Below are 24545 nucleotides of genomic sequence, written 5' to 3'. Positions count from 1 at the left end.
TAAAAGTGAAGATCCTATATTTGGATCCCAACTGGCCCTGAAAATGACTGGAGTACAGTAATGGGGCAAGTGGGCAATCTGAGCAATAGAGATTTTATTCTCAGCCTTTGAATCTTTTCCCTTTCCTATGGCCTAAAAAGAAAAGCCATCTATTTTGGTGTCTGCAAATCTTTTGGAAGGGGGAAAAATGTGATGTATTTTGTGTGCTGTTGAAGAATGACTTTGGACAGTCTTCTGAAACAACATTTTGAAATGAAACTCAAGCTGTTTTTTTCTCTCCCTGTTTTTTGAAACGACTGAAAATTCCTTTTCAGAGAAGTGTATCTGAAAACTCTCTAGTAGCAATGGATTTTTCGGGGCAAATAGGAAGAGTTATTGAAAACCCTGCTGAAGCACAGAGTGCTGCCTTGGAAGAAGGACATGCTTGGAGGGTAGCTATCTTCTCTTCTTTTCTATTTTTGTAATTAGTAAGTGTCTGTTGAGAGCCAAAACAGAGAGTGTGCTATGATGTTAGTGCAGTGCTGGTCACAGTATAGCTTAGCTCCGACCTGAAGCAATCACACTGCAAGCATGCAGATCTGAAAGTCAATATCCATCTTTAGCAAAACTGTCACATTCACAACAACCTTCTACCACTGCTTCTCTGTCCCCCTAGTGTCCAGAGGAAAGTTGAGGGGGAAAGCAGACCCACCAGAACTTTACTGCCAGTTTGCAAAACCAGTCTCTGAGGAGGAATATGTCAAATTAAATGCTTCCCCACATGGAAGAGGCTGGGGCTCTGACTAATGGCTTGCTCCCAGTAAGTTTAATTGCAGAATATACAAGAGGCAGGACCTCTTGCAATGAAAACTGATGTAACTTGTTTATAGTGTCTTGTGGACAGACAGCTGCAGTACAAGTTTTCCCCCATGCTCGTCTCTCAGGGAATAGGAGTCATTACTGAAGCCCTAGCTGGTGCTTGATGTACGGGAGGGAAATACTGCTTGATTTACTGAGTGCCTGGTGTTTTGCCTGAGCAGAAACATATCAGACTTTTCTTTTTTTTCTATCCTTCTTTTCTTTATTTTTTCTTTTTTTTTTTCCTTTTTTTTTTTTTTTTTTGATAGTGAGCTTTCATCATTAACATTTGGCTTGTGATTTAAGCCAATTGAAATGAGCTGCTGCTTGTAGATTAGCCCCCTTCAAAGTTGCATTTCTTTTTCTCATCCTTGCATTAAACTTGCCCAGCCCCCAGCTTCCTGTAAATTAAATCTGTATTGCATGTGCACTGCAATCTCTTCTGTTGAGATTTTAGGGTGGATTTAACGATAATTCATTTTCTCTATAGAAACGTAGCACAAGAATGAACATCTTGGGTAGCCAAAGTCCACTCCATCCTTCCACACTGAGTACAGGTAAATTGTGCTGTTTTGTAAACATAGTATAAGAGGCCTCTATAAATAGGTTAATAAAAATTACATTTCCTGTAGAGGTAGAGATAGACTGCAGCCATGGTAGTATTAATGCCTGGATCTCAAATACTTGGTTTATGTTTATCAGTTACTTCTGTGTCATTAAGGTGCTTACCAGTATAGACATAATAGTAGGAACTCGTTTTCCTTTGGAGGAACACTCAAGCTTTTCTTCAATTTTATTCTTTTGAAACTCAGTTCTTAGGACAATTGAGACTCCATAAACATTTCCATTGAAAACAATTCAGAAGTCAGTTCTTTGTCTTATACAAGGCAAGAGGTGATCTGTTAATCTATAGAGAGTAAAAATGGGAGTCTTCAAAAAAGCATTCATTCCATAATAACTGAATAATGTAAAATACAAATGCCTGTAATGTGAGTCCTGACCATCCCTTTGAAATTTTAATTTATTAAAATATCATGAAGTTGCATATTAACATCCTGCATATCTTAGAGGAACATCCAATCTATGGATGTTTCTAATGTTTCTATTCTGCATTTCTCTTCTGTTGAACAGAATTTAAGAATGCCATTTGAGAAACAACAAAACAGTAAACAAAATATTTGGGGGAATATTTTGAAAGGACACCTTTTTGTTAGAGAGTGAAAGGGACTTAGTTCTAACTTGTTAATTTATATGTTATATTCTATGAATTGTTCAGTACCAACTGAAGAAGTTATGAAAAGGCAGTATTATGAGAGATTTCTCTCATTAAACTAATCATACACCTGCAAATCAGCAAATACATGGAGCTAAGTGTCTACTTGGTATATTAAGTATACAACAGATGGTGCATTTTTTCCATATTGATTAATTTTTTCTCTAGATTGATGAAAAATGTTGTATATTCTATAACAAAGCTATACCCATTTCTGGAATGTTTAAGTAATTTGTATGTGGAAAAAACTGTTGCATGTGTTATTGGTTTTAACTATCCTGTCTTTCTCTCTTTTCCCTCTCACCTCAAGTTATTCATAGGACCCAGCACTGGTTTCATGGCAGAATCTCTAGAGAAGAATCTCACAGGATTATTAAGCAACAAGGGCTTGTAGATGGGTAGGTATTCTTGTGACTCTGTTATCTGGTGGTAAGCATTATAGATAAGAGCACAACTTTTGCTGTAAGGGTTTACAGGTTTCTGAGTACTTAGGAGTAACCTAGTTCTTGAGTAGTCCCATTATAGCCTGCCTGAATTTCAAAAAGACAGAACACATGTTTGTAGGAGGGAGGTTTAACTCCTAATTTGAATAATAAAATATTAAAATGCACTAAATTTTTTTCTTTTTTTTCCAACAGAGGCAATTAAGTTGTAGAGAATGTTAGAATTTGAAAAAAATAAATTAATGCAAAAGAATCAGAGCAGTTAATAATTTCTCACTATCCCTGTTCTAGAGCAAACAAATTAATGTTACATCACTCAAATGTCTGAATTTGAGATTTAACTATCTTCTGAGCATCTGTTTACCTTATTTATTTGTAGTGGAAGTTATTATAGAGAAGTTGCTTAAACTGCCTTCGACAGTTCTTTATTTCTAGGGTGGAAAGATCATGGTTGTCTGAAGTTAACTAAGGTGACTGCTGTCAGCTTTAAGGTAGAAAATTCCATGTTGGCTTCTTAGCATACAGTCAAATTCAAACCTTTCTTGGGCATTATCACATTCAAGACCATCACGAATCTTTCTGAAGAATGAAATACATTAGAGAAGTAGAAATTACTAGTGTATGTAGATACTCATTAAGCAGTGTGTTTTTTGTTGTTTGGGGGTTTTTGCTGGTCTGAGGCCATTGGGTTTTAGCTTAATAAGTAAAACAGAGAAGAGGGGCATAGAAAGTAAAGGGGCACTGCGGACGTTTTGGGTATCTGGTTCTCTCACACTACAGATTTTCTTTACGATCTTGGGCTCACTTTGACGTGTTGCCTTGGGAATTTAGAGATTCCTGGGGTTTTCATAAATTTGTCAATGCCTTTAAGGCTGTCTTAAATTTTTGCCTACCCAGCTCAGTCACTGCAGAAGCTGAAGGTTGGTTAGTTTGGCTGTAAGGAAGTCAGTTGGTAGTGGCAAAAGAACCATTTTACATTACGTGCTCTGAGATTTAAAAAACATGGTTTACAGGATAGGTAAGTCTTGCCTGTGTTTTTCTGCTCTCTGTGTTCTTGAACAAAAGGAGGTAGGAAGTTAGCAGTCTTTGGATGGCTCGTGTAAGATATTCAGCAGTGTATATATGCAGCTAATACACTGCTATGATTTGACTGTTTCTGCAAAGCTGCTGTTAAGGACAGATAGCTATTTATAGTCACTGTTTGTGTGGAAACCCTTTTACTTGACCAAGGCTGAGTAAACACTTGCAGGATCAGCTGTGCTGAGCTTTTGCTTTGTGCCACCAGGTAATACCATGCATTTTCAGAAATGGCTAGATGAAAAGTAAATTTAGATACATCATCTCCATGAACTGCAGTGACCCCAGGGCAGGTAAGATCTTTCTCCCTGGGATGGATTCTAATGTGTCCTTCACACATCTGGCCTTGCTAGGTCTGAAAAAGAATGTTCAAATAACATGCATGGTTGCTGGTGGTGACAAGACATGCCTGTCTCTTATTACTGGACTGACTCTAGTTATGATGGTGTCTTCTTGTGGTATTGACATTTCTCAACCGGTTCCGAGGAGCTGACGTAGGTTCTTTTGGGCTCATAAGACTACAAGCAGTTCTTGCAACTGAGCATTGGGAAAGTGTGTTCCTGGCTTAGTGGTCAGCAATTATGAGGGTTTGAGGCCTGCCCCAGTACTGTGTTTGGCCATCTCACAAATCTACTAGTGATTAGTGCTGTGAACCTGATACCAAAGGTATATTCTCCTGTTTTGTGGCATGGAGAGGTTTTCTTTCCTTAGTTCATAAATGTCAAGGGGAGGAAACATTTTTGCCTAGATTTTTTTTCTCATTCTCTAAGTAGGTATTTAGCTGTTTGAGTTAGGACTTGAATTTTGTGAGTCAATTTAAGTGAATTACATAGTATATGATGTTTCTAGTTGGACTCCTTAAGTATATTCTTTTTCAGCAATGGTGTCAGGGAAAAATACTATGACTGTTTTAGATGAAAAATAAGCATGTGTTTTGTCCATATTGATAATGTGGATGTAATAGTTAATTGATACATCATTTTATGAGAGTATTGAGCTCTTCCTGTGCATTTCACTCAAACATAATTTTGCTGATACTGGATTTCTGGATTTCTGTAAAGCGTTAGAAGATACCAGAAAGTGGGAACAGATTCTCATGTATTATGTTCCCATGTAGAGAAATACAGATTTGCTTTGGAGTTAAATGAGAACATTTTCTTATTAAGAGTACGTTATCAGTAATGGAAAGCTCAGTTAGAAAGGCCTTTTAAAAAAGCCTCATGCATACATTTATGGGGGAAGAAATACTCTTGTGTATCTTTCACTCTTGTTTCTTCATTTATTAGTGTTGCACAGTCATGGTATAAAAATTGAAAGGAAATTGCCAGTTATGGCATTACCTGTTAATGCAGCTGATGAAGAGCTGGGCAATAGCACAAAATTACTTAGTAGTTCTGATGATTTACAAATAAATTGATTGTGGTATTCAGTGTGTACTTAAAAATGTTCTCTCCTAGACTATTTCTTCTCCGGGACAGCCAAAGCAATCCAAAGGCATTTGTACTTACGCTGTGCCATCATCAAAAAATAAAGCATTTTCAGATCTTGCCGGTAAGTAGATTTTTTTGTTACTGATCACAAAAAGAGAAATTTAAAAACAAAAAGCTTTGCCATCATCTGAAAAGACCTCTTTTTAATTACTGATGTAATTAACAGAGATGTTTCCTTTAGAAAGAACTCTTTAGATTTGTCAAATATGTGATTGAAATTCTTTGTTAACATTGCCTGGAAAACTAGTGCAAGTCACCTAAGTACGGAAGTAAAGCACAAAACTTGTTCTCTGTGACTGACAGCAGAAACAGTACCAGTTGTCTTTCTATCACATAGGCACACATAGAATAACTTAGGAAAACTTTAGAAAGGTTTTTTCTAGAGGCTATCTAAAAATGTTGATCGTAAAATACACTGAGATGTCGAGAACATATCTGATTTTCATCTTGATCAAAAAGAGCATCAGACATTTAAGATCATGTAGGTCTTTTTATTGGTACAAACCATTTTCTCGTGCTTCGCCTGCCAATTTTATAAACGGCTAAAGAATATTTTGAGGGTCTTTTTGGTTTATGTAATGAAGACCAGTTCTGTCTCCAGTTTCAATTGCTATGCTCATGAGCTTTCGCTTCTATAAGCAAAACATTTCAAATTGAGTTAACGTCCACTCTTTTCTAGTGCTGTTCGTGGTTCCATGAAGGTCTCTGGCCACTCGGTTGTTTGGGCACTGCCCACTGTTTATCTTAGGTCACACACTTGTACTCTTCATGTTTTGCCACGCTTGCATCTCTTCACGTGCAGTCTTAACTTGAAAAGGGCATTTTGTTTTCCCAGTGTGAAGATGATGGACAGATATTTTTCAGCCTGGATGACGGGAACACCAAATTCAGTGATCTAATCCAGCTTGTTGAATTCTATCAACTAAACAAAGGAGTCTTGCCCTGCAAACTCAAGCACCACTGCATCCGAGTGGCCTTATGACCTCAAATCTGACTCTCACTGAAGACTGGATTTGCTAGAAGAGTAATTGTAAAAGAACGTTGACACTGGGGAATTGGCAGATTTGTAAGTTGGTAAAAATAAATAAAAAATATGCACCTTGGGACTCTGAAAGGGATGGATTCGACAGGTGCCAACAGACCAAGATTGCTGGTTTGTCTAACACCTAAGAGCGATTGCTGCTGAGTGTCCCAGCATCCCAAAAATGGGGGGAGGGTATGTAAAACCATGAGTAAATTTGAAACAAAACTGGAAGCTATCTTGGCTGGGCCACTTAACAGGAACAAGTGTGAAGAGAAATCTTTGAAAAGAACTCTTGCCCTGGAATAATCTTGACAATTAAGACTAGTGTGTTTACTTTTTGTATTGATCACTTTTTTTGCACTCCTACTTTGTTTCGGATATTGTATGCAGCCTATATTAGGAGCTGATGTGGCTTTTAAAATTCATGCAGGAGTTGGGTATTAATCTGCACCCTAAAATGTATGGAATGCTTCAGCCTAAAAGGATCTAGAAGAAAATCAAGAAGTGTGTGTGTGCGCGCGTGCGTGTGTCTCAAAACTTCTCTGGAGACCTGAGGTTCGATGATCTGCAGATGTCTTTGAAGAAGCAATGAGGATACAATTCTAAAAGAACATGCCACCATATATGTACTCTTAAAACTGTTGACTTGTAGCATTATGGCTGTAGTATGTTGATGGCATATTAGTGGCATCCAGTCATGCAAAGACTGTATTAGTTTCTATGCACAAATTTTTATTATTGGATTGGTGGTTTGTTTTTTACAGCCTTTTGACTGTTTTCCTGAGGAAACTTACTGTTACTAAATAGAATAGGACTGAATGACTACACTTGTATTTGAAACCACCATTTTTTGTGAGAAGATTCTCCTGCGGGTAGTCTTAGTATGACAAAATAAAAAGACAAAATACAAAACAGTGTTTTTAGCTTTATAGCTCCTTGCATTTTCAGACTGTTTCCAAGAGCTCTTTCCATACAGTAAAGCTCCAGTGACACAAAGCTCTCCTGGGTAATAGGGCACAAAAGGAACTGTACCCCTTCTGCTTTCTGTAGGGCCATGAAAGTTTACATGGTGAGAAAGAACATATCAGGAATGGAAGCACATTTGATGGTGCACTAGCTGCTGGCAGTATCATCCATCGAGGTAATCGGTGATCTCTGTGTCATACACGCTCAAGCATGTCAGTGCCTATGGCAGACAAAATACATCCTGCTCTGGTGCTGGTTTGTCATCAGGACTACTTTATTGTTAATGTTTAAATCAATTTTATTTAATGTTTACACAATAACTCTTTCTGATGATAAATCAGTCTTAAAGTTAGGCAAGTTCCACCCTGATCCTCCAGTTGCAAAGATCACGTTCTTTGAGCAGTGTGCTTGGTGCAGGAACTGTTACTGAATTACCTTCCCAGCACTTGATGCAGCTTAGCCACAGCAAGAAGTATTGCAGTCTGGGAACTTGCAGGGCATAGTGCAGAATGGTAAGTGATTTACACAGGCTGGTTCATCCTCGCTAATGTTTGCCACTGGGTTTGAGCTCCTAGCCATCTGAAAGGGTAAAGAAGGAAAACCAATCCTACACCTTTAGGTCTTCATGTAGTGTTGAGAATAGCTTAAGACAAACCATAACCTGCCTGAGACATCCATATCAGCTTATAACTATGTCAATGGTATAGAAACACTGTATTTTAGTTTACAGAACACATTTAGTATTTTTTTTTCATATAATGTCTAGATATTAAAAATGAAGAAACTTGATTTTGTTTTCAGTAGAAGCCTTTTTTGTTTGTTTGTTTGTTGTTTTATTTTTTTTAATTGTACATAGTGAAATGAGTGTTCCTGCTTTCTAGACAATGTATTTTAAAACCTTGAAATTAAGCTAACTTAAGTCTGACTTCACTTTGCATGCTTCTATTTGGCCCCTATTAGGAGAAAAAAAATACTTGTATTGACTACATTACCAGTTTAGTAAGACCATTTATGCTGTAGTTTTAAGTTTTTCTGTTTACATAGCTTAGTGACAACCATGCATTTTTCCCAGTAGGCAGATAGTATTTGCAGTGTTTCATATTTATAAAAAAAAAAAAACCTTGCATCTTATTTAAATTGAGAATAAAAGTTTGACTATGAATCATGATTTTTGTATGTAGATGGTTGACTTAGTATTTTGTATTTTCCCAGCTAAAGTGAGCTGTTTTGAGAAAGTGACCACCTTCAAAGTGGCAACAATCTTACTTAAGCAGATCACTGCTTTGTCTTCTTTCTGCTGGAAAACAGTCAATACCACCTTAGTTTTCCAGCAGATTCAGCTGGCTGCCAGCTCAGAATACCAAGGACTGAAGGACATTTGACTCTTATTTTTGTATTTAAATGACATGAATGTAAAGGGGAATGCTCAGGGTTGTTTTGGAGCCTGTTGAATTTTTATCTTTTTGCCTGTGATTTTATTTTCTAAATAAATACTTCATGTAGCAATCTTGAATATGTTGAGAAGGAAAATGCCAAACCATTTTGGTAATGAGGTTACTAGTTAAGTTATGTTACGATAGGTGTTAAAGTACAAAAAAACTTTTTATTTGTTAATTAATCTTGAAGAAACACGTGCCTCAGTTTAGATGTTTTGTCTTATCTTTTCTGCACTAAATACCTGACAGTTTGACCAATCAATGCACCTTTCCAGTGGCAAGACTTGCTTATCGTAAATTATATTGTCACAATGCAAGATTTAGTGACTGTAAAATGGAATAAAGTTTAAAGTTTCAGGGAATGCAAAAGGTATTAACTTAAGAGACAAAACCTTTATTCAATATGCTTTGCTTCATACTGTAAATAGCTTTTTGGCTTGTGAACCTAATTGTAATCTTTCAGGTATTTTTGTACAAATAAGGGACTGATATTCTGTTTCTTGTAATTAGAAATAAACGTTAATACAATGCTATTCATTTTATATTGGAATTAATGTCTTCTTTTGGATATATCTGTACACCATGTACCTCTTGCCTTAATTCTGGGTTATTTGGGGTGGGTTATATTTATCAGCTTTCAAGAAGAGGAAAACACATTACCCAAGATGTCTTTATATTGGCTCTTCTGTCTTATGATTCCTATTAGGACAGACTATCCTTTATTTAAAAAAGAACTTGTTCACCCCTTTTATTTGAGGAAAATTATGTGGGATATTCTGCTGTAATATTTACAATATTCATTTGGGAAGGTTGCTAGAATCAAATCAGGAGATAGACCATGATCTTTGTTTACATCATAAACTCACTGAAAATGTATACTCTGTATAAAGCATTTTATTGGCCTGATAGCTGTGGGATCAGAAAACTTTTCAATAGTACTTTTAAAAAGCTGTTATTTACTTCTTTGTATTCCAGCAGGCCATCCACATTTGGGTGGAAAAGCACATCTGCACAAAATATGTTGTTGCTTAAAAAAGGTCATTTTTTAGGGGTGAGATTGGTGGTTCTTCTGGTAGATAGAATAATAGGTTTGAAATGTTTCACTTTTTTGTTGGACACAACACTTTCCATTTTCTGCCTTGTTAATCCACAGAAGCCACTGAATAGATTTTACTTCAAGCCTTAGTCACACTCTGGCTTCTGGATGCAATTTTGTATTGCACTGGGGCATGTGTTCTATGTTAGCATTATGAAATTCATTCATTAACATGTAAAGGCAGAGTACTTATCTTGGGGTTTGACATTAAAAAAAAAATACCTATCTGCAGATGCATCTTAAAGTGCTGAGGGTTCACTGTCCCACATATAGTTACCTTACTGTTTCTCTGAGATCAGTGAAGGGGAGTGCTTGCTTATGGGAAGGTTTGAAGGTGCCCATTTCTTGCTTGGCTAAAGAAAGCTGTTCTAACATGGAAAGTGGCCCTCTCTGTAGTCATTAAAAGTCGAGGACTACAGTTCTACACAAACCTGTAAAAAAGCAAACAAACAAACAAACAAGAACCTCCAAGCCCCATATTACTTTATATTTCATTTGATACAGACAAGAAAATGGCATGGGGGAAAAAAAAAAACAACATGAGAAAAGTAAAAGCATGTTATAAAGATGCTGGTCCACCAGTACAAAATTAATCTGGGCCAGAAATGAGTATATGGTAAAGCTTTAAATTACCTGATAAAAGCTCAGTGTGTTTTTACATTAGTGGGACAACAGTCATAATCAGGTATCTCACATGAAGCCTTCTAGCATGAAGCTCCCTTGGTAAAATAGCTTAAATGCATTTGAACCTGAGTAAATTTATATCAGCATGTGGCTGCAGCACTTGTATCCTGATGCACAGAAGCCTAAAGTTAGGTTTCTTTAACACCAAATTGCTGCTTCAGCTTGTACCCACAAAACCAGGTGATAAAAACATCACCAGATGAGCCATTTCCTTTCAAATAAGTCGAACTTTAGATGACTTCCCGTTTATGTTATTGCTAATTTAGTGATGCTTTAATCTGGTTTGTTCATGTCCAGCTTGTATATTGCTTTGTGACTTAGGCATTGTCTAACATCTTGAAAACTTGAGTAACAATATCGCAGATGAAGAAAAGACATTTCTTCCACTGAAATATCCATACTACCTTAATTTGGGTTGCTTCTGTATTCTAAATCTAATGTATTTTTTCCTTGGAGCACAATTTAATTAGTATTTGAAAACCTAATATAACCAGAACTATGTCCAAGAGCTATATGATTTTCATTAGATTCTGCGATTAGTCACATCTGACACTTCAAAATAAATTAGTTAGTGTAACACTCACATTGCAAACTCTTAGCCCAAAAACATTCTGTTCTAATCGCCCATCATTTTGCACAGATACTAGCAGATGTTTTAGCAAGAAAGATTGATTCATCACAAGAAACTGAGCTGTGGTTAACAGGGTCTTGCAACACTTGTTGGCTACCCAGGTTTGTGCTTTGCTATTCTCCATCTGGCTGCAAGATTCTGGTGCCAGGGTCAGAGGAATAGGAAGGTGAAATTATAAACACAGCTGCTGGCTCTGAGTAAAAGTACTGCCTGGGTTTATGGGCTCTGAACCTCAACTCAGCTGCAGTTGGAAGTATAACTTTTAAGGGAGCTCAGAAGAGCTAGGCTGGGAGGCAAATGGACTGGAGAAGTAATTGTCCAGGTGATGGTTTGGGTGTAACTAGGAACACAGTGAAGACAGTGGCATGAAGCCTGAATGCTGCTCACCAGCCCCTTGAGAGTCCTTACTCTTCCCTCAGACTTATGAAGACACTTCTATATAAATTCTTCTGTTTTGCTTGGATTTTGAAACAGATTTTCCAAAAGTGTGAGGACAGTAATTTTGGGTTCTCAATCAGAGCAATATCTATGGAATTGGTGTTCTCTACAATGTGCTCACTCTCCAAACAGTGCATCCAATTGCCGTAAAGAGAATAGGAAGGTAAAGGTATGGTTCTGCCAACAGTCATGAGAATGGTTAAAGCAGGTGGCTATGCTCAGTACTGAAAAAGTGCAGTTCCGTTGCCCCACAAAGAATGCTAGATGCATCCCAAACAAAATCCTAGAAGCTGCTGTCCTTGAAAGGATAAAGGAGCAGGAACCTAGGACAGATACGGGAAGGGAGGATTAGGATGTAGTAGAAATGAACAAGATGCAAGGAAGAGAAAATGGAATAGCCAGAGAAAAAAATTAAATGTAGTAAGATGGATCAGCTGACTATAAAGCAAAGACTGAGGATAGTATAATAGACTAGTACAGAAAAACATAGGCCAGTGAGAAGAACACAAAACATTTAATTACTATCTCTTTCAATAAAAAAGAATATCACCTGAAGTGTGCTGGGGGGCAGTTAGAAAAATCAGAAATATATCTTCATACACTGCTCAGATAAGCTCTACTTTTCTCCACCACAAAATGTAGCATGTGGTGAGAGTTTGCATGCATTCACAAAGAGCTTAAGTATCATGATAGAGAAAACTCATCTGATGGATATTAACAACAAAAACACCATCCTCCACTGCAGAAGTCCAATAGGCCAAATCACCAAGTGCCAGGAGCAGCCCTCAGGGGAAATCTGTATTTGTACTTTTTTTTTTTTTTTTTTTTTTTTTTCACTACGTGTCCAAGGTATTGGGGTTAGAGAGATTTGTGGCCTGAACCAGTCCGTGGCCACATGAGGGCCAGCTCAGACTGGAACAACTGAAGGTAGCACTAAGAGCTGAGAAAAGATCAAGAGAGCCTGCACTACGGACAACTTTGGCTGCACTAAGGCTGCCCTTAGAGAAACTCGCATAAGCACTGAATTTGCCTGGGAGCAATGTCTTCAGGATCTTCGACAGCTGTGTGTGCCCGTCCCCCCCCAGCCTGCTGCCCGGAGGTTGTGCTGAGGGTGCAGGCGCTGCCTGCTTCAGCTGCTACAGCACAGCCCATTGGGGTCCCGAGGCTGTACCAGGGTAGTCTTTGGCTTCGTGTGGTCCCGAAAGAGGGTGATAAATGACAAGGACTGAGCCAAGCTTACTCCTCATCCTCTAAAATAAGCACTAGACTGGGAATAGATACTGCTCACTTGCAAGTCAGGAGCAGCTATCATAAATGTTGCGCGTAAATGGCCACCTGCATGGAGGTGTGCTGTGAAGGCTTCTCCTGGACAAAATCAGAGAATCACAGAATCATCCGGGTTGGAAAGGACCTCTGAGATCATCATGTCCAACCCTTAATCCACTTCTGCTGTGGTTACCAGAACATGGCACTAAGTGCCACATCCAGGCGCTTTTTAAAAACCTCCAGGGATGGAGAGTCCACCACCTCCCTGGGCAGCCCATTCCAATATCTGATCACCCTCTCTGTAAAGAATTTTTTCGTAATATCTAACCTAAACCTCCCCTGGCAGAGCTTAAGTCCATGCCCTCTTGTCTTGCTGATAGCTGCCTGGGAAAAGAGACCAACCCCCACCTGGCTACCCCCTCCTTTCAGGGAGTTGTAGAGAGTGATGAGGTCTCCTCTGAGCCCCCTCTTCTCCAGACTGAACACCCCCAGCTCCCTCAGCCCTTCCTCACAGGACTTGTGCTGGATCCCTTCACAGCCTCCTTGCTCTTCTCTGGACCTGCTCCAGGACCTCAATCTCCTTCCTGAACTGAGGGGCCCAGAACTGGACACAGTGCTCGAGGTGTGGCCTCACCAGCGCTGAGTACAGGGGCCCAATCCCTTCCCTGGACCTGCTGGCCACACTGTTCCTGATAAAATGCAGCTTCTCCTCCCCTCCTGTGGGAGCTGAGGAACAGAAAGGGACACAAAACCGCTGGAGCCAAGTGGTTTTTTCTCACAGAAAGCTGCGGCGCAGCAGCAGGACGGACTGTGCCGGTGTGGCCAAGACAGAGTGGGACCGGGGCGGTCTCCAAGGCTCTCCCCGGTCATACACCGCCGGGCAGGCAAGGAGAGGAGGAGAATAGCTGATATTGGCACTCATCCTGCTTAGATCCCGGAGCGTCTCTGGGGAGCCCGCTCCCCGCAGCACACACCAGAGGGTGTCAGAGCGCAGGGGCCGGAGCGCGGCTCAGCCAGGGTCCGGCCCGGGGCAGCTGCTGCCCGGTGAGGGGCTCTGAATCTTTCCACCAGCCCTCAACAGCCTCGATCCTGTGTTCATGAAATCCCATTTCGCTAACTCCCAGCGTCCCTTTCTGACTGGTTTAAATCCTGGAGTGAGAACGACAGAAAACAAAAATAAAAAATTCAGTGTTCTAAGAGAAAAAAAAAAAAGTAAATACAGAGGTAGATAGATTCGCCTGTCACACCAGCGCAAGACAGCTGAAATACAGCCTGGACTTTGCTACATTCCAGTGGTGAAGGAGGGAGGGTTTTGCCTGCAGGCAACCTGCAGCCGGGAAGAGAAGGGCCCATACCCCTTCCCTCTCCTCCATCGCCCCCGGCGGCGGGGCCAGGCCAGGCCAGCAGGGATGGCCACGGATAGGCCGTACGGTGGTGCCCGAGTCGGTGGGCTCTCACCGGACTGCGTTAAACATGCGAGTTTGGTTGATGTTTTGTTGTTTTTGTTTTGTTTGGTTTTTTTTTTTAACTCTTCGCTTGGTTTGCTTTGCTTTATAGCGGCGACCCGGTGGGGCAGCACCCTGCCACTCGTTTCCCATGAAGCCGCAGTAAAGCAACCATGAGTGGAGGTCGGGTGCTCGCCAGCCTCCCGGGGGACACTTGCTGCAAGTGGCAGCGCTGGCTCAGGGCTGGCAGTGCGAGGCCGGCCCCGGAGGCAGCGGGGGTGCCCGGCACCGGGGGTTACCCAGCCCCGGAGGCAGCGGGGGTGCCCGGCACCGGGGGTGCTCAGCCCCGGAGGCAGTGGGGGGTGCCCGGTCCCTCCTGTCCCAGCCTCGTCCCAGGAGACACGGCTGCGGCTTGTGAGCTTGAACTTTTGGGTCTCGGCAGGGGCGGGGCCAGCCGGGCAGCCTCAACCCGCCCCTGAGGTGGCTATAAGCGGGAGCCGCCGCCAGGCAGGGCCCTGGGTGCCGGGAACGCCTCGGCTGCCCCGGGGGGTGGTGGTTCAGGCTTCGGTGTCTCCTTAATCGTCCCAACCATCTCAGTTGTGTAGACATTTTCATCAAGGTAATTCCCTGGTTTCAATCGGCAGAGGTAGGGTCTGATGGGCTGGTTGGCTCTCTCCGTTCCACCTCTGGTCGGCGCCCGGTGTGTATTCACTTGAGGCTCTGTGAACAAGTGGAAAGTCTCATGTCCCTCCGGTCCTAATGCCTGTGATTTGCCTCTGAATGAGTTCACAAGGTTGGTTTTTTTTTCCGTTGTTGAGAAAGAATGACTGATAAAGCTGATGACCATAGTGCTTACAGGTGGTTAATGATTAGCACAAAAAGTGCAAGGCAAGCACAGTGGCAATGAAGACCAGATAGTTACTGGAAAAGCCCTAGAAATTTCTTAATATGAAATAACTGCTTCTAGTGATCTCTTCTTCACAGGACGAGACAATATAGGGGAACAACAGAAAATTCATCTTTCCAAAGTACCTGCAAAAGGAGTGAGATCTCCAGGCAGGTAAGGGTAATCTCACTAATCTCACTGTACTTTCACCAAATAATCCAAACAGACAAATCTGCATTATTTGTAAAGTATTAAGCTAGGAAGCATTTAGAATTGCAGCATAACATGCTAATTGTAAATCTCTTTTAATTGACATGTACTTTAGCCAATTTTTTTTAAGTAGTCAAGAGTTTATGAAGTATTTTAAAATCAAAACTTTGCAATTAAGAACATCTTTAAAATAATATCTTTGTAATTGCTTCTAAAACTGGACTTGAGGGCACTGCTTGCAAAGTGAAGTGTGCTGGAGGGTTGGCAATACCTCTAAATGGTGGCATATTAGGCAATGTGGGAGATGAATCCCAGCTGACAAAAGAACTTTATTAACTTTAACCAATTAACATATAACATTAACAATTAACATATAACCAATTTTTTTCAGGAAAAAAATGTTCATGTTTGTTTGAGAATTCAGTTGTCCTATAGCTTGGTTTCAATTTTAAGTGTGTCACATTGGGCTTGTTTTCTCATAGAGGTCCTGTTTTTGGCACAGAGATAGCAGCAATCCCCACACATTGACATTACAATTTTATGTGTGGCTAAATGTAGAACAACAAAAATTATTTCAACACCTGTGCAGAGAGCAAGAAGACAATGGAATTGGAATTATTGTGCATAGAGATATAGTTGAAAAGGGTAATAAAATTACAATTTTTACTGTTCACCATTTATGTTACCTAAATTTACGATTTATGTCTATAGTAAATATAGATGGGGGGGGAAAGAATAGATACCCTAATGAAGGTGTGATGAAAACCAAGTTTCCAGTTTAACTGTGGTGCATGCTGAAGTTTCCTCAGGAGGATGACATCTGAGGGAAGAACATTCTGGATGTCTGACATTCAAAGCCTGCATCCCTCACCAGTAATGCACTAAAAGCAAAGCAAGAATACTGGAATGTGTCTTGCATGAGCATGGAATTTACAGAGACAGAGGAGACAAACTGTATTTTTAATTATACACTTGTGTCCTTTCTGCACACAATGGGGCAAAACTGTTGATTTGCTGGTAAAACAGAGACTGTTGTTCCTTCTATCTGCCCCATGCTGTGAGGTTAGTAGAGTGAAATAGCAGGACTGGGGTAGGTGGAATAGTTGTCTGTTTAGAAGATAATAGAAAAGCTCTGCTAACAAAAAGGTTGCTGAAACCTCATGTTTGGGAGTTAGGAGACAGAAAAGGAGAGTTTTCAAAGGTGGCTGCAAGCTGGTGCATTGATCTTCTGAAAGTGCAGAAAGCCTGAGATGTATTTCGCCTTCCTCCTTTGCCAGTCAGTCAGCTGGCTGCTATTGAATTTCTGTTTCATGAGAAGTGTGAAGAGCCAAGACCAGCAGGTGAGGGGATGGGTAGTGGTGTTAGAGATGGTGAGTTGTTACAAAGTAATGGTAAGAAAATTGCTAAGGCTTATTTAAAGTTCTCAGAGAGTTTCTTTGGTCAATTGATACACAGCCCTGGGAAATTTCCCTGTGGCTTCAGCTTTTTCCATATGATTTTTACCCTTTTCATTTCATTATACATCAGAAAGTGGTTGCTTCATTCTCCTGAAGCACCAAAAGTTACAGATAATATATTGCATAATCAGCAAAACCAATATGACCAACAGTATTTTCTAATGCCATAATTTCTAAGCGAAATAAACTGGTTCAACCTATTCAACAAACTCAGTTTACTTCCAGCATATCCTAATTACAATTCCATTATTGAGACCTAATTCCCTTGCCTCTGCATGTACACAGGGCTCCAGTGTTCCTGTCTCACCATCTAACCAATGCTCATGCTGGTTACCTTTTATCTCTTGGCAAGTATCTTTCCTGTAGAAAATGTTTTGAATATAATAATCATTTTGTTGTACATTGCTCACTTTCTTTGTAGCTTGTATATCCATCTATTTACAAACAAAGAAACAGGAGAGGAAACCTTATGGTAAATATTAATTATTTGAATAATAAATTGACATTTTAGGATTAGTTTCTTTGTCAGAGCCGGCAAGAGCATGGTACAGTTAAAAGGATGCTCTTAAAGTTTACTACAAAGTAATGCTATACCATTTCTTTCTTCTTGATTTCGAAAGGAATGGTTTTTTTTACATTCAGGGAGAGTTTGCTGAGCTTTGTGAACATGTAATAGGCTTTAGTTTTACCCTTCCAGACTGTAAATCTTCAGAGGAATTGTATGGTTTTATAGAGAATCAAATGTAGTTCAATGTAGCTATTCTTGTATTACGCCAGATGTATTACTTTACTCCTGATTTTATTCTTTGCAGTTTCAAGGGCAGACAATTAGAGAGATTCTGTCTCTAAGAAGATGATGACTGATGTGAGGATTAGTGTCAGCACACAATAATTTTTTTCATTGATCTTCCATCCATGAGATGTTGTGCTCTAAGTCTGGATACAGGAACATAAAGTTACTTGAAGGCAAAGATGTGTCTCCAGTACTGTGTAACCTATCAGTGTCTATAGTGAATGTACCTCCCAGTCTGTTGCATGCAGCCTATCTGCACAAGACTGGATATGAAGCAGAGAGATTAGGAAGGTTTTGAAGTGGTGTGAGCAAATATAAAGTGGACAGGTTTCAGTCACTGAAGGAGATACACGGAGAGTGGATGTGGGACTTTTCTGATCACTGGAGACAAATGAAGCCATAGTAGCATTAACTTCACGTTCCAGTAGGAGCTGGAAGCCCCTACCTAAGTGAGGGTTATTATTAGCATTTCAGATATTCAAGCCAATCTTGCCAAACTTGGGTTTGTCATATTTCTTATGCTTCAGAATTTTTTTTCTTATTCTACTCTCTGACTACTAAGGTAACCTGAAGTATTGGTGTTAGCCGTACTGTTGCACAATTTGGAGTTCATAGGACAGAATAGCATCTTAAATTGCATAGAGGGATGCTACAAAAAGGAAGAGAGTAAGTTCTTCCTGCGTGGTGGGCAGGAGATAAAGTAACAGGCTATGGAAAAGTGATGGAAAAGAGAGCCTATAAAAAATGCACTGGAGTGTATTGTTTAGGAAACCTATAAATTCAGTTTCAGTAATGCTACTGTTACTGCTCCTGCTACAGTCTTGCTTATAACACCTCCCCGGGGTTTGCCCTCATTTGCACGCATTTGTGCTGTTTCATTTAAAGGAAACAAACAAAAAAACTCGAGTGTTTAGGTTTCCTTTTCTCTGACATTTAAGAGTTCAGGTACAATTAACGTGAAGTAACAGGAAGCAAGCATTATAATGATGACTACTTGTGTAAAAAAACAAGGTGGGATATTACAGAAATACTACAGGTAGTGCTTTCTGAACCTAGAAAATTAGAAATTAGAAACAATCCAGCTACTCATAGAACCTGCTATATGAATTTCAAGGTGAATATACATTTCCAGATACACTGGACAGGCTGAAGGCTGCTGAAATGCCAGCATGCTGTGGAGATGGCTGTTAGACACCTTTGAATCTCAGACAGTTCTGTAAAGGAACAAGTCTTTCAGTGAGGCTCATATTGTCCCTTTCTGTGCTGTTCCTCTAAAAGGGAAGGAGAGAATGAATGCAAAGGATTTAGGAGGAGGTTACATTTCTTTAATGGCATCCTGTGGGTGCATCATCTTTTTCTTTGTATCTCACTCTGATTAGCACATTTCTTTGTGCAGTTTTAAAATGCTTGGACAGTTTTCCCTGAAGAAATACATGTGCCTTCCAGCAGTTTTAAATTGCTCTTGATATGTTTGATATCCTTGTACATCTGCAAACCCATCAGAATCTTGCTGAGTTCTTGACTGCAATATTACTCCTGGCAATTATTTTTTCTGCATTTTTAACCACACATCAAGTGAAAAAGTGTTTTCTTCTGTCTGTTTTTAAAATTTCGCTTAGTAGTTCCTCTTGGGCTTTTGAAATTTGAAAAACAGAAAGAAGTTCTTTATCTTTTCCCTTTACTCTCTTTCTCTTACCCTTTCCTTGGTTTCCCCCATGTTGTTCTGTTTTCAAAGCTGACCATGCCCATTCATTTGAACCTTCCCTAGAGGAGGGGTAAGTGCCTTGGAAAAGGAATCTGCTCTTAAGCCCCAGGAGTGCAGTAAAGTCTTTTTGAAAGTGAAAATCTGACAGAATATTGAGTATTCCAGAACTGTTCTAATGATTGATCAAAAGTCACAAGAATATTTTTCTGTATAATTCACCAACTTGTTCCAAACTTCTTGTTATTCTTGATCATACTACTTAGTAAACAGAGGCTTTCATTCAACAATGCCACCAAGGTTGCTTAGGCTAAGTCCCCTAGTTTGGCCTTTAAGATTTTTAGAAGCTTTATTCTACCCACTGTCTATATGCCATGTAACTTCAGAATTAATGTTACTGAGCTTCCCGAGACTTGGTTCTGACTGTTCAACATGTGACATTCCTTGTTTTCCCCCCTAGTTCCTGTGGCTGCATCTTTGTAGGAGAAAAAACAAAAAAGGGGGAGCAGAAAGAACAATATGGGATAGTGGGATGATGTCCTTTCACTGCAAGCTTTCATATGCTTACTAACAAATAAAAAAAAACCAAGATATTGTGGGGTTTCATGTATTCTAGGCAGCTGAGGTAGAGGAGTCTACCAGACCTCCTCTGCAGGAATTGTGATTGAGATGGGTTACTGAAAGAATGGAGCAGGAGGACTACTCACTGAGGTGATGGCTAGTGACATCCAGAGATGGGAGATACTACACTTGTACTGTAATAAAAGTTAAACTAATATCTAAGATAGCAGATGGGAGAGAAGAAGGAATATTGCGTGTATCTTTTGCCCAGGACTATTGAGACCTGTTCAAGATGTTCCAGACAATGGTAGTATTTTCTGGCCAAGCAAAAAAGACCAATTAATTTTACAGAATTTGCATAGGAAGAAGAAGAAACACCCAGGGAACAAAAGAATGGATCATTGGAAAGAAAGAAATTATGGCTAGAGAATATCTTTTTGAAAACATCTGTCATGAAGGGTAGAAACTAGCAAGGTGTTAATAATGTTTTTATATAAGATTAAAAGTTTAATTAAAAGCACCCTATTGATGGCTTTGATCTGTGGGGAAAGCCCCCTTATATCAGTAAGTTTCCAAACAATGTGCAGATGAAATGTACTGTTGCAATGTAAATGGAGAGAAAGGGCTTAATTCTAGAGAAGTAGCTTGGAAATCTCTGTATGACTATAATTAATGCTATTTAATATTAAAGATCAATGATAAACTGGGATATACATTCAAAGTTCACAAGAAATGTAGATACAGAATTATTATGGCCCAGAAGTTTAAATTCCAAGGTCAAGAAATTTTTTGTGTTCGTTCATTCATTCATTCACCTTCATTGAATTCAACCCATTAATTCAAACTTAGCAATTAAGTAATATAAAACATTTGGAAAGCTTTGTAAATAACAGCATGAGCATAGCTTTAAGGAATGTCTATACTGCAGCAGAATACGTTTCACACCCCAACTGGAGTGCAAGTAAAGGCATCCCTGAGCAGTCACCTGCTAGCTGCAGGGCCCTGCTGCAGTCCTGAGTGCTTTCCCAATGGCCTGAAAGAGCAGAAGAAACAGCCAGCTACAACTGGATGCTCATTAGACATGCTCCCATGTTTCTCCCTTCTGTTTTTTAACATTTTGATATTTTTTTCTTCTGGCATAATCTTTTCTTTCTCCAGTAGTCTTTTTCCTCCAAGGAAATTTACATTTAATGTTGGAATCTGTCCATAGACTCTTTCTTTTAATCATGTTCTAGAATTTATTTAATTATTTAGTAATAACTTTCTTGTCATGCTTGTTGAGGATAATGACATACTACTTACCCAGGTGGGTATGCCTATATATGTTAAGTTTCTCTTTAAGATCTTTCCAGGTTTTCAGAAATCCTTTATTTACTGGTTACTGATGTGTCAGGTACCTCATGCTCTCCTATATTCTGTTGCCTTTATCTGTACATTATACTCTGCATGGGTCCTCTATACCTTCAGTTTAATCCCAATCCCAATGTTCAACACATTTTTCCTTGGAAAAAAAAAATCAAATTTAGGTGATGAGGATGTGAGCACAGTTCCATTGTAAGATAACTCACAGCTCTACCTATCTCTAGTCTAAATTCAACAGGCAGAGTTGTAGCAACTGTTTTGAGTCTCAGGACATGTTCTGGATCTCTTATTTCCCAATCTTCTTCCCCATACTGGTTGATTATGCTTCTGGTCACTGTGCCATCACAGTTTTACAGCTTGTCTTCCCAGGTAGGAGCAGTAGCAGCCAGCAGAGATGTAAACTGCAGAGCTGAAGAGAAGTGAATTGTCTTGAGGATCCAGAAATACTGTTGGGCTTTTCATGACCACTTCCTATCCTAGGACTGGTAGAAATTGACTGGTTTTTGTATCTGGTTTTCTATATTTAGCAGTATTTCTCATGGTTTTTGTTGTTTTGTTTTTTGTTTTTTTTTTTCCAGTGAATAGGAAGTATCTTCCTTTGTAAGGAGGTTATTGATCCATTGTTTAACTTTTCATTGAGGTATTTCCTTTATCTAAGTGGTTCTGGAGGCTCGCAGTATGGTTGATGTGCATTGTACTTGCAGTTGAAGAATCTTGACCTAAGCTCTGGTTTGTTATCTTGTAATTAATTATTCCAGTAATTTTTCTTGAAGGCTGCAGGTACAGAACATATAGATGGCTGATCTGGGTTGTATGAGTTTATTATTGTGCAAGACACAGTAAAGAAATAACAGTTTTGATGAAAGGTGTGATTTTACATTCTGAACACATATTAAGAAACAGATTGACAACCAGTATAAAATCTTAGCTGCTTATAAATCATTTACAAGTCAGAAAATGTAAATGCAGAGCAGTTTTCTCAATTTTTTGCTTCAGTTGACAGTAGGAATAGGTTTAGACTGTTGTCTTGTGGAAAGAGGTGAACTGAAAATACTGTCCTACAGAGTTCAGCAGAAGGTATAGGCAAGTAAGGTATTTTGCTCCGTTGTGTATTGCAACATATGTAACACAAAATGTTCCCTCATCATACTTACCCTCCATGCTGTGTTCTCTGACCACTGAAGAAGAGTGAAAAGTGACATTTCCTAGCCACTTCCTGCTGACCTTCTATCACCTTTCTGGTGATAGAGGTGGAAGAGATCTCTCTTAAAACTATGCAAACCAAGTTCACTCCTAAACACTTTTTAAAAGACTTAGCATGACAAAAGAAATAGAAATCTCAAAACTCACAGAAGTTTTCTACGCTGTCTTTCAGAGAAATATGCAGAATATCAGGCTGATGTAAAGGCAGGTTACCTCTAGACTGGCAGTATCTGACCTCAGCACACAGAAGTTCTAAACCTGTGACTCTGACCAAGGACAAACTTTGTCAAAGTGTGGGTGGCAAGGTGCTGCCACTTTAAACCTGTCAAATTTAGGTCATTTGGACTCAAAATTATGTTGGAGCCAAATGTGATAACACAGAAGTTAAGCTAGAAGAGAACAACCCTTCCTGGCAAAATATTTTATGGAAGCTGCCCCTGAGGACTTACCCAGGATTGCACAGCATGTGGCAAAGACTTGCAGCTGTAGTTGGAAACAAGAACTTGAACTGAGATCTCTGACCACAAAGGTAATTAATTCATTTGCCTATTCTTCTAATTTAATTGCCTGTGTCCTCCAGTCACATCTAAATCCTGTCTAAATGAGAGTCTGTTTCTCCTAATGATAATGTGGAAGCTGTGATTATCTGAGGTGTGGAAGTGAACAGTATCATAAGGAGGAGCAGATGGCAGGCAGTTCTGAGAAGGGATGTGGCTGGCTGTGCTGTGGTGAAGCTACCTGCAGCAGCTTAAGCTGCTATCTTTCCTGGCTGGCTGATTTGCCTCCTAGTTGGAGTTGGTTTCCTTTCTTCCGGAATTGGCAGGATGGAGCATGTGAACACTTGGTGGCTCTGTCACTCAGTGCTACAGGGACAGGCAGGTTTTTCTAGGGATCCTTGGTAGAATAAAGACTAGCCACAGGGTTGAAGTTACAATTAGTGCTTTATTACTAAATAAAATATTTAATTATCATCATTACTATATCATTATCTACAATGTCTAGCATTTAGTATAGCTATTGTTTCACAAAGTTTTTAACAATTATCATATGTTCAGTTAAGCAAAATTTCTAGTAATCAGCATAGCACTCATTATCTAGATACTTTAGTTACCTAGACTTTTAGTCATTCAGGCTCTCTGCAGATGGGGTCAAATTTTTAATAATCAATCCATGGTAAAATCATCATAATCTGGACTCAGACTTCACCCAACAGAACATGAACGACTCAGCCTTTGGAGTGAGCAACGACGGATGCATCCCAGACCCCTTGGGGATGACAGGTTTTGCTGTCCAAGCAGGACTTGCAGCTGCTTGAGTTTATAAGCAATATCTCCTGTGCTGTGACATTTCCCTGTTCCATAACGGGTGTCACCACATCCTGGCAGCAAATGCTCAGTGGGCAAATAGTCTTGTCAGAGTGCTGAAAAGGGAAAGAGAGAAGGAGCTGATAGATGATCAGCATGCTTGCATGTAGGGACCGTTTGTCTCAGGAAATGGTGCTGGTTATGCTTTCCATCTTACCAAGAGTCAGGAGCAGAATATACTGGGCACGTGGTGTGGTTGGTGCAACTACCTCCACCAGGCCATCCTGTGATCTCAGGATGAGCCAACATCGTGTTCTTTTTTTGGTTACAAGAGTAGTTATTTGATCAGGCACTTCCTAACCAAACCTGAAATTCCTGCTGCCTGGATACTGCACCCAAAACTCCTGCTGGGTCCTGCCTGGATCATAGCCCAGTCTGGTGGGTACCTGAGCTACTGAAACCGCAATCACCTAACACAAGCTGTGGCCAAAATGGGAAAAAGAAAAGAAGGAAAAAAAGGGTGCTGACAAGAGTCAATTATCTTAACTCTAAGCTAGATCCTCTGAGTTCCGTTGCAGTGGGCTGTGAACAGAACAGCATCTTGCCTGAGCTGGGAGGACTTTCAGGCACAGACCCCTTGAGGTTTAAAGAACATCTGCTGAGAAAATTGATAAAGGGGCAGGATGAGTCAGACTTCTCCGTTATCACCCATTGAAGAGTGCTGATCTATTGTGAATATTCACTCTAAACTTGGAAAGAGGGAAAATTTAACTGTAGGCTAGCCTCCTCCATCCACATCTCCACCTATCTGTGTGTTTGAATGTACACGTTTGCTTTCACTAGTGTGGGTGTCCATATGTTTCACTGGATCTAAATACTGTGTGTTTCATGCTTTATGTTTAATATATATATATATTGATTTAGGGATACCTTTTAGTAGGCTAGCGTGGATCTTGTCATT

The 24545-nt window shown here is 39.8% G+C and overlaps 2 protein-coding genes across 5 annotated transcripts in view; both read left to right on the top strand.

Moving 5' to 3' along the window:
* The window catches only part of GRB10 (growth factor receptor bound protein 10), a 141413-nt gene extending 132330 nt beyond the window's left edge, over window positions 1-9083 (top strand). For 2 of the 3 annotated variants that reach the window (XM_030444135.1, XM_030444134.1), the window contains exons 13-17: window positions 315-431; window positions 1328-1394; window positions 2421-2508; window positions 5088-5181; window positions 5956-9083. In XM_030444135.1, coding sequence (XP_030299995.1) covers window positions 315-431; window positions 1328-1394; window positions 2421-2508; window positions 5088-5181; window positions 5956-6102 — 513 coding nt within the window. In that variant the 3' untranslated portion in view covers window positions 6103-9083. The remainder of the gene's footprint in view (window positions 1-314; window positions 432-1327; window positions 1395-2420; window positions 2509-5087; window positions 5182-5955) is intronic. The other variant, XM_030444136.1, reaches the window with a different exon arrangement.
* A 4950-nt stretch (window positions 9084-14033) lies between these two features.
* Window positions 14034-24545, top strand: part of DDC (dopa decarboxylase) — a 68879-nt gene continuing 58367 nt past the window's right edge. Inside the window, exons 1-2 of one of the 2 annotated variants that reach the window (XM_030445913.1) lie at window positions 14034-14107; window positions 15091-15166. The gene's annotated coding sequence lies outside the window, so the exon portion shown is untranslated. Of the gene's footprint in view, window positions 14108-14958; window positions 15167-24545 lie in introns of those variants that run through there. The other variant, XM_030445912.1, reaches the window with a different exon arrangement.

The sequence above is a fragment of the Calypte anna genome, chromosome 2 (assembly GCF_003957555.1).
Source record: "Calypte anna isolate BGI_N300 chromosome 2, bCalAnn1_v1.p, whole genome shotgun sequence".
In the NCBI taxonomy this organism is placed as follows: Eukaryota; Metazoa; Chordata; class Aves; order Apodiformes; family Trochilidae; genus Calypte; species Calypte anna.
Note: the sequence above shows the minus strand (reverse complement) of the source record. Positions and strands in the feature narration are given on the sequence as shown.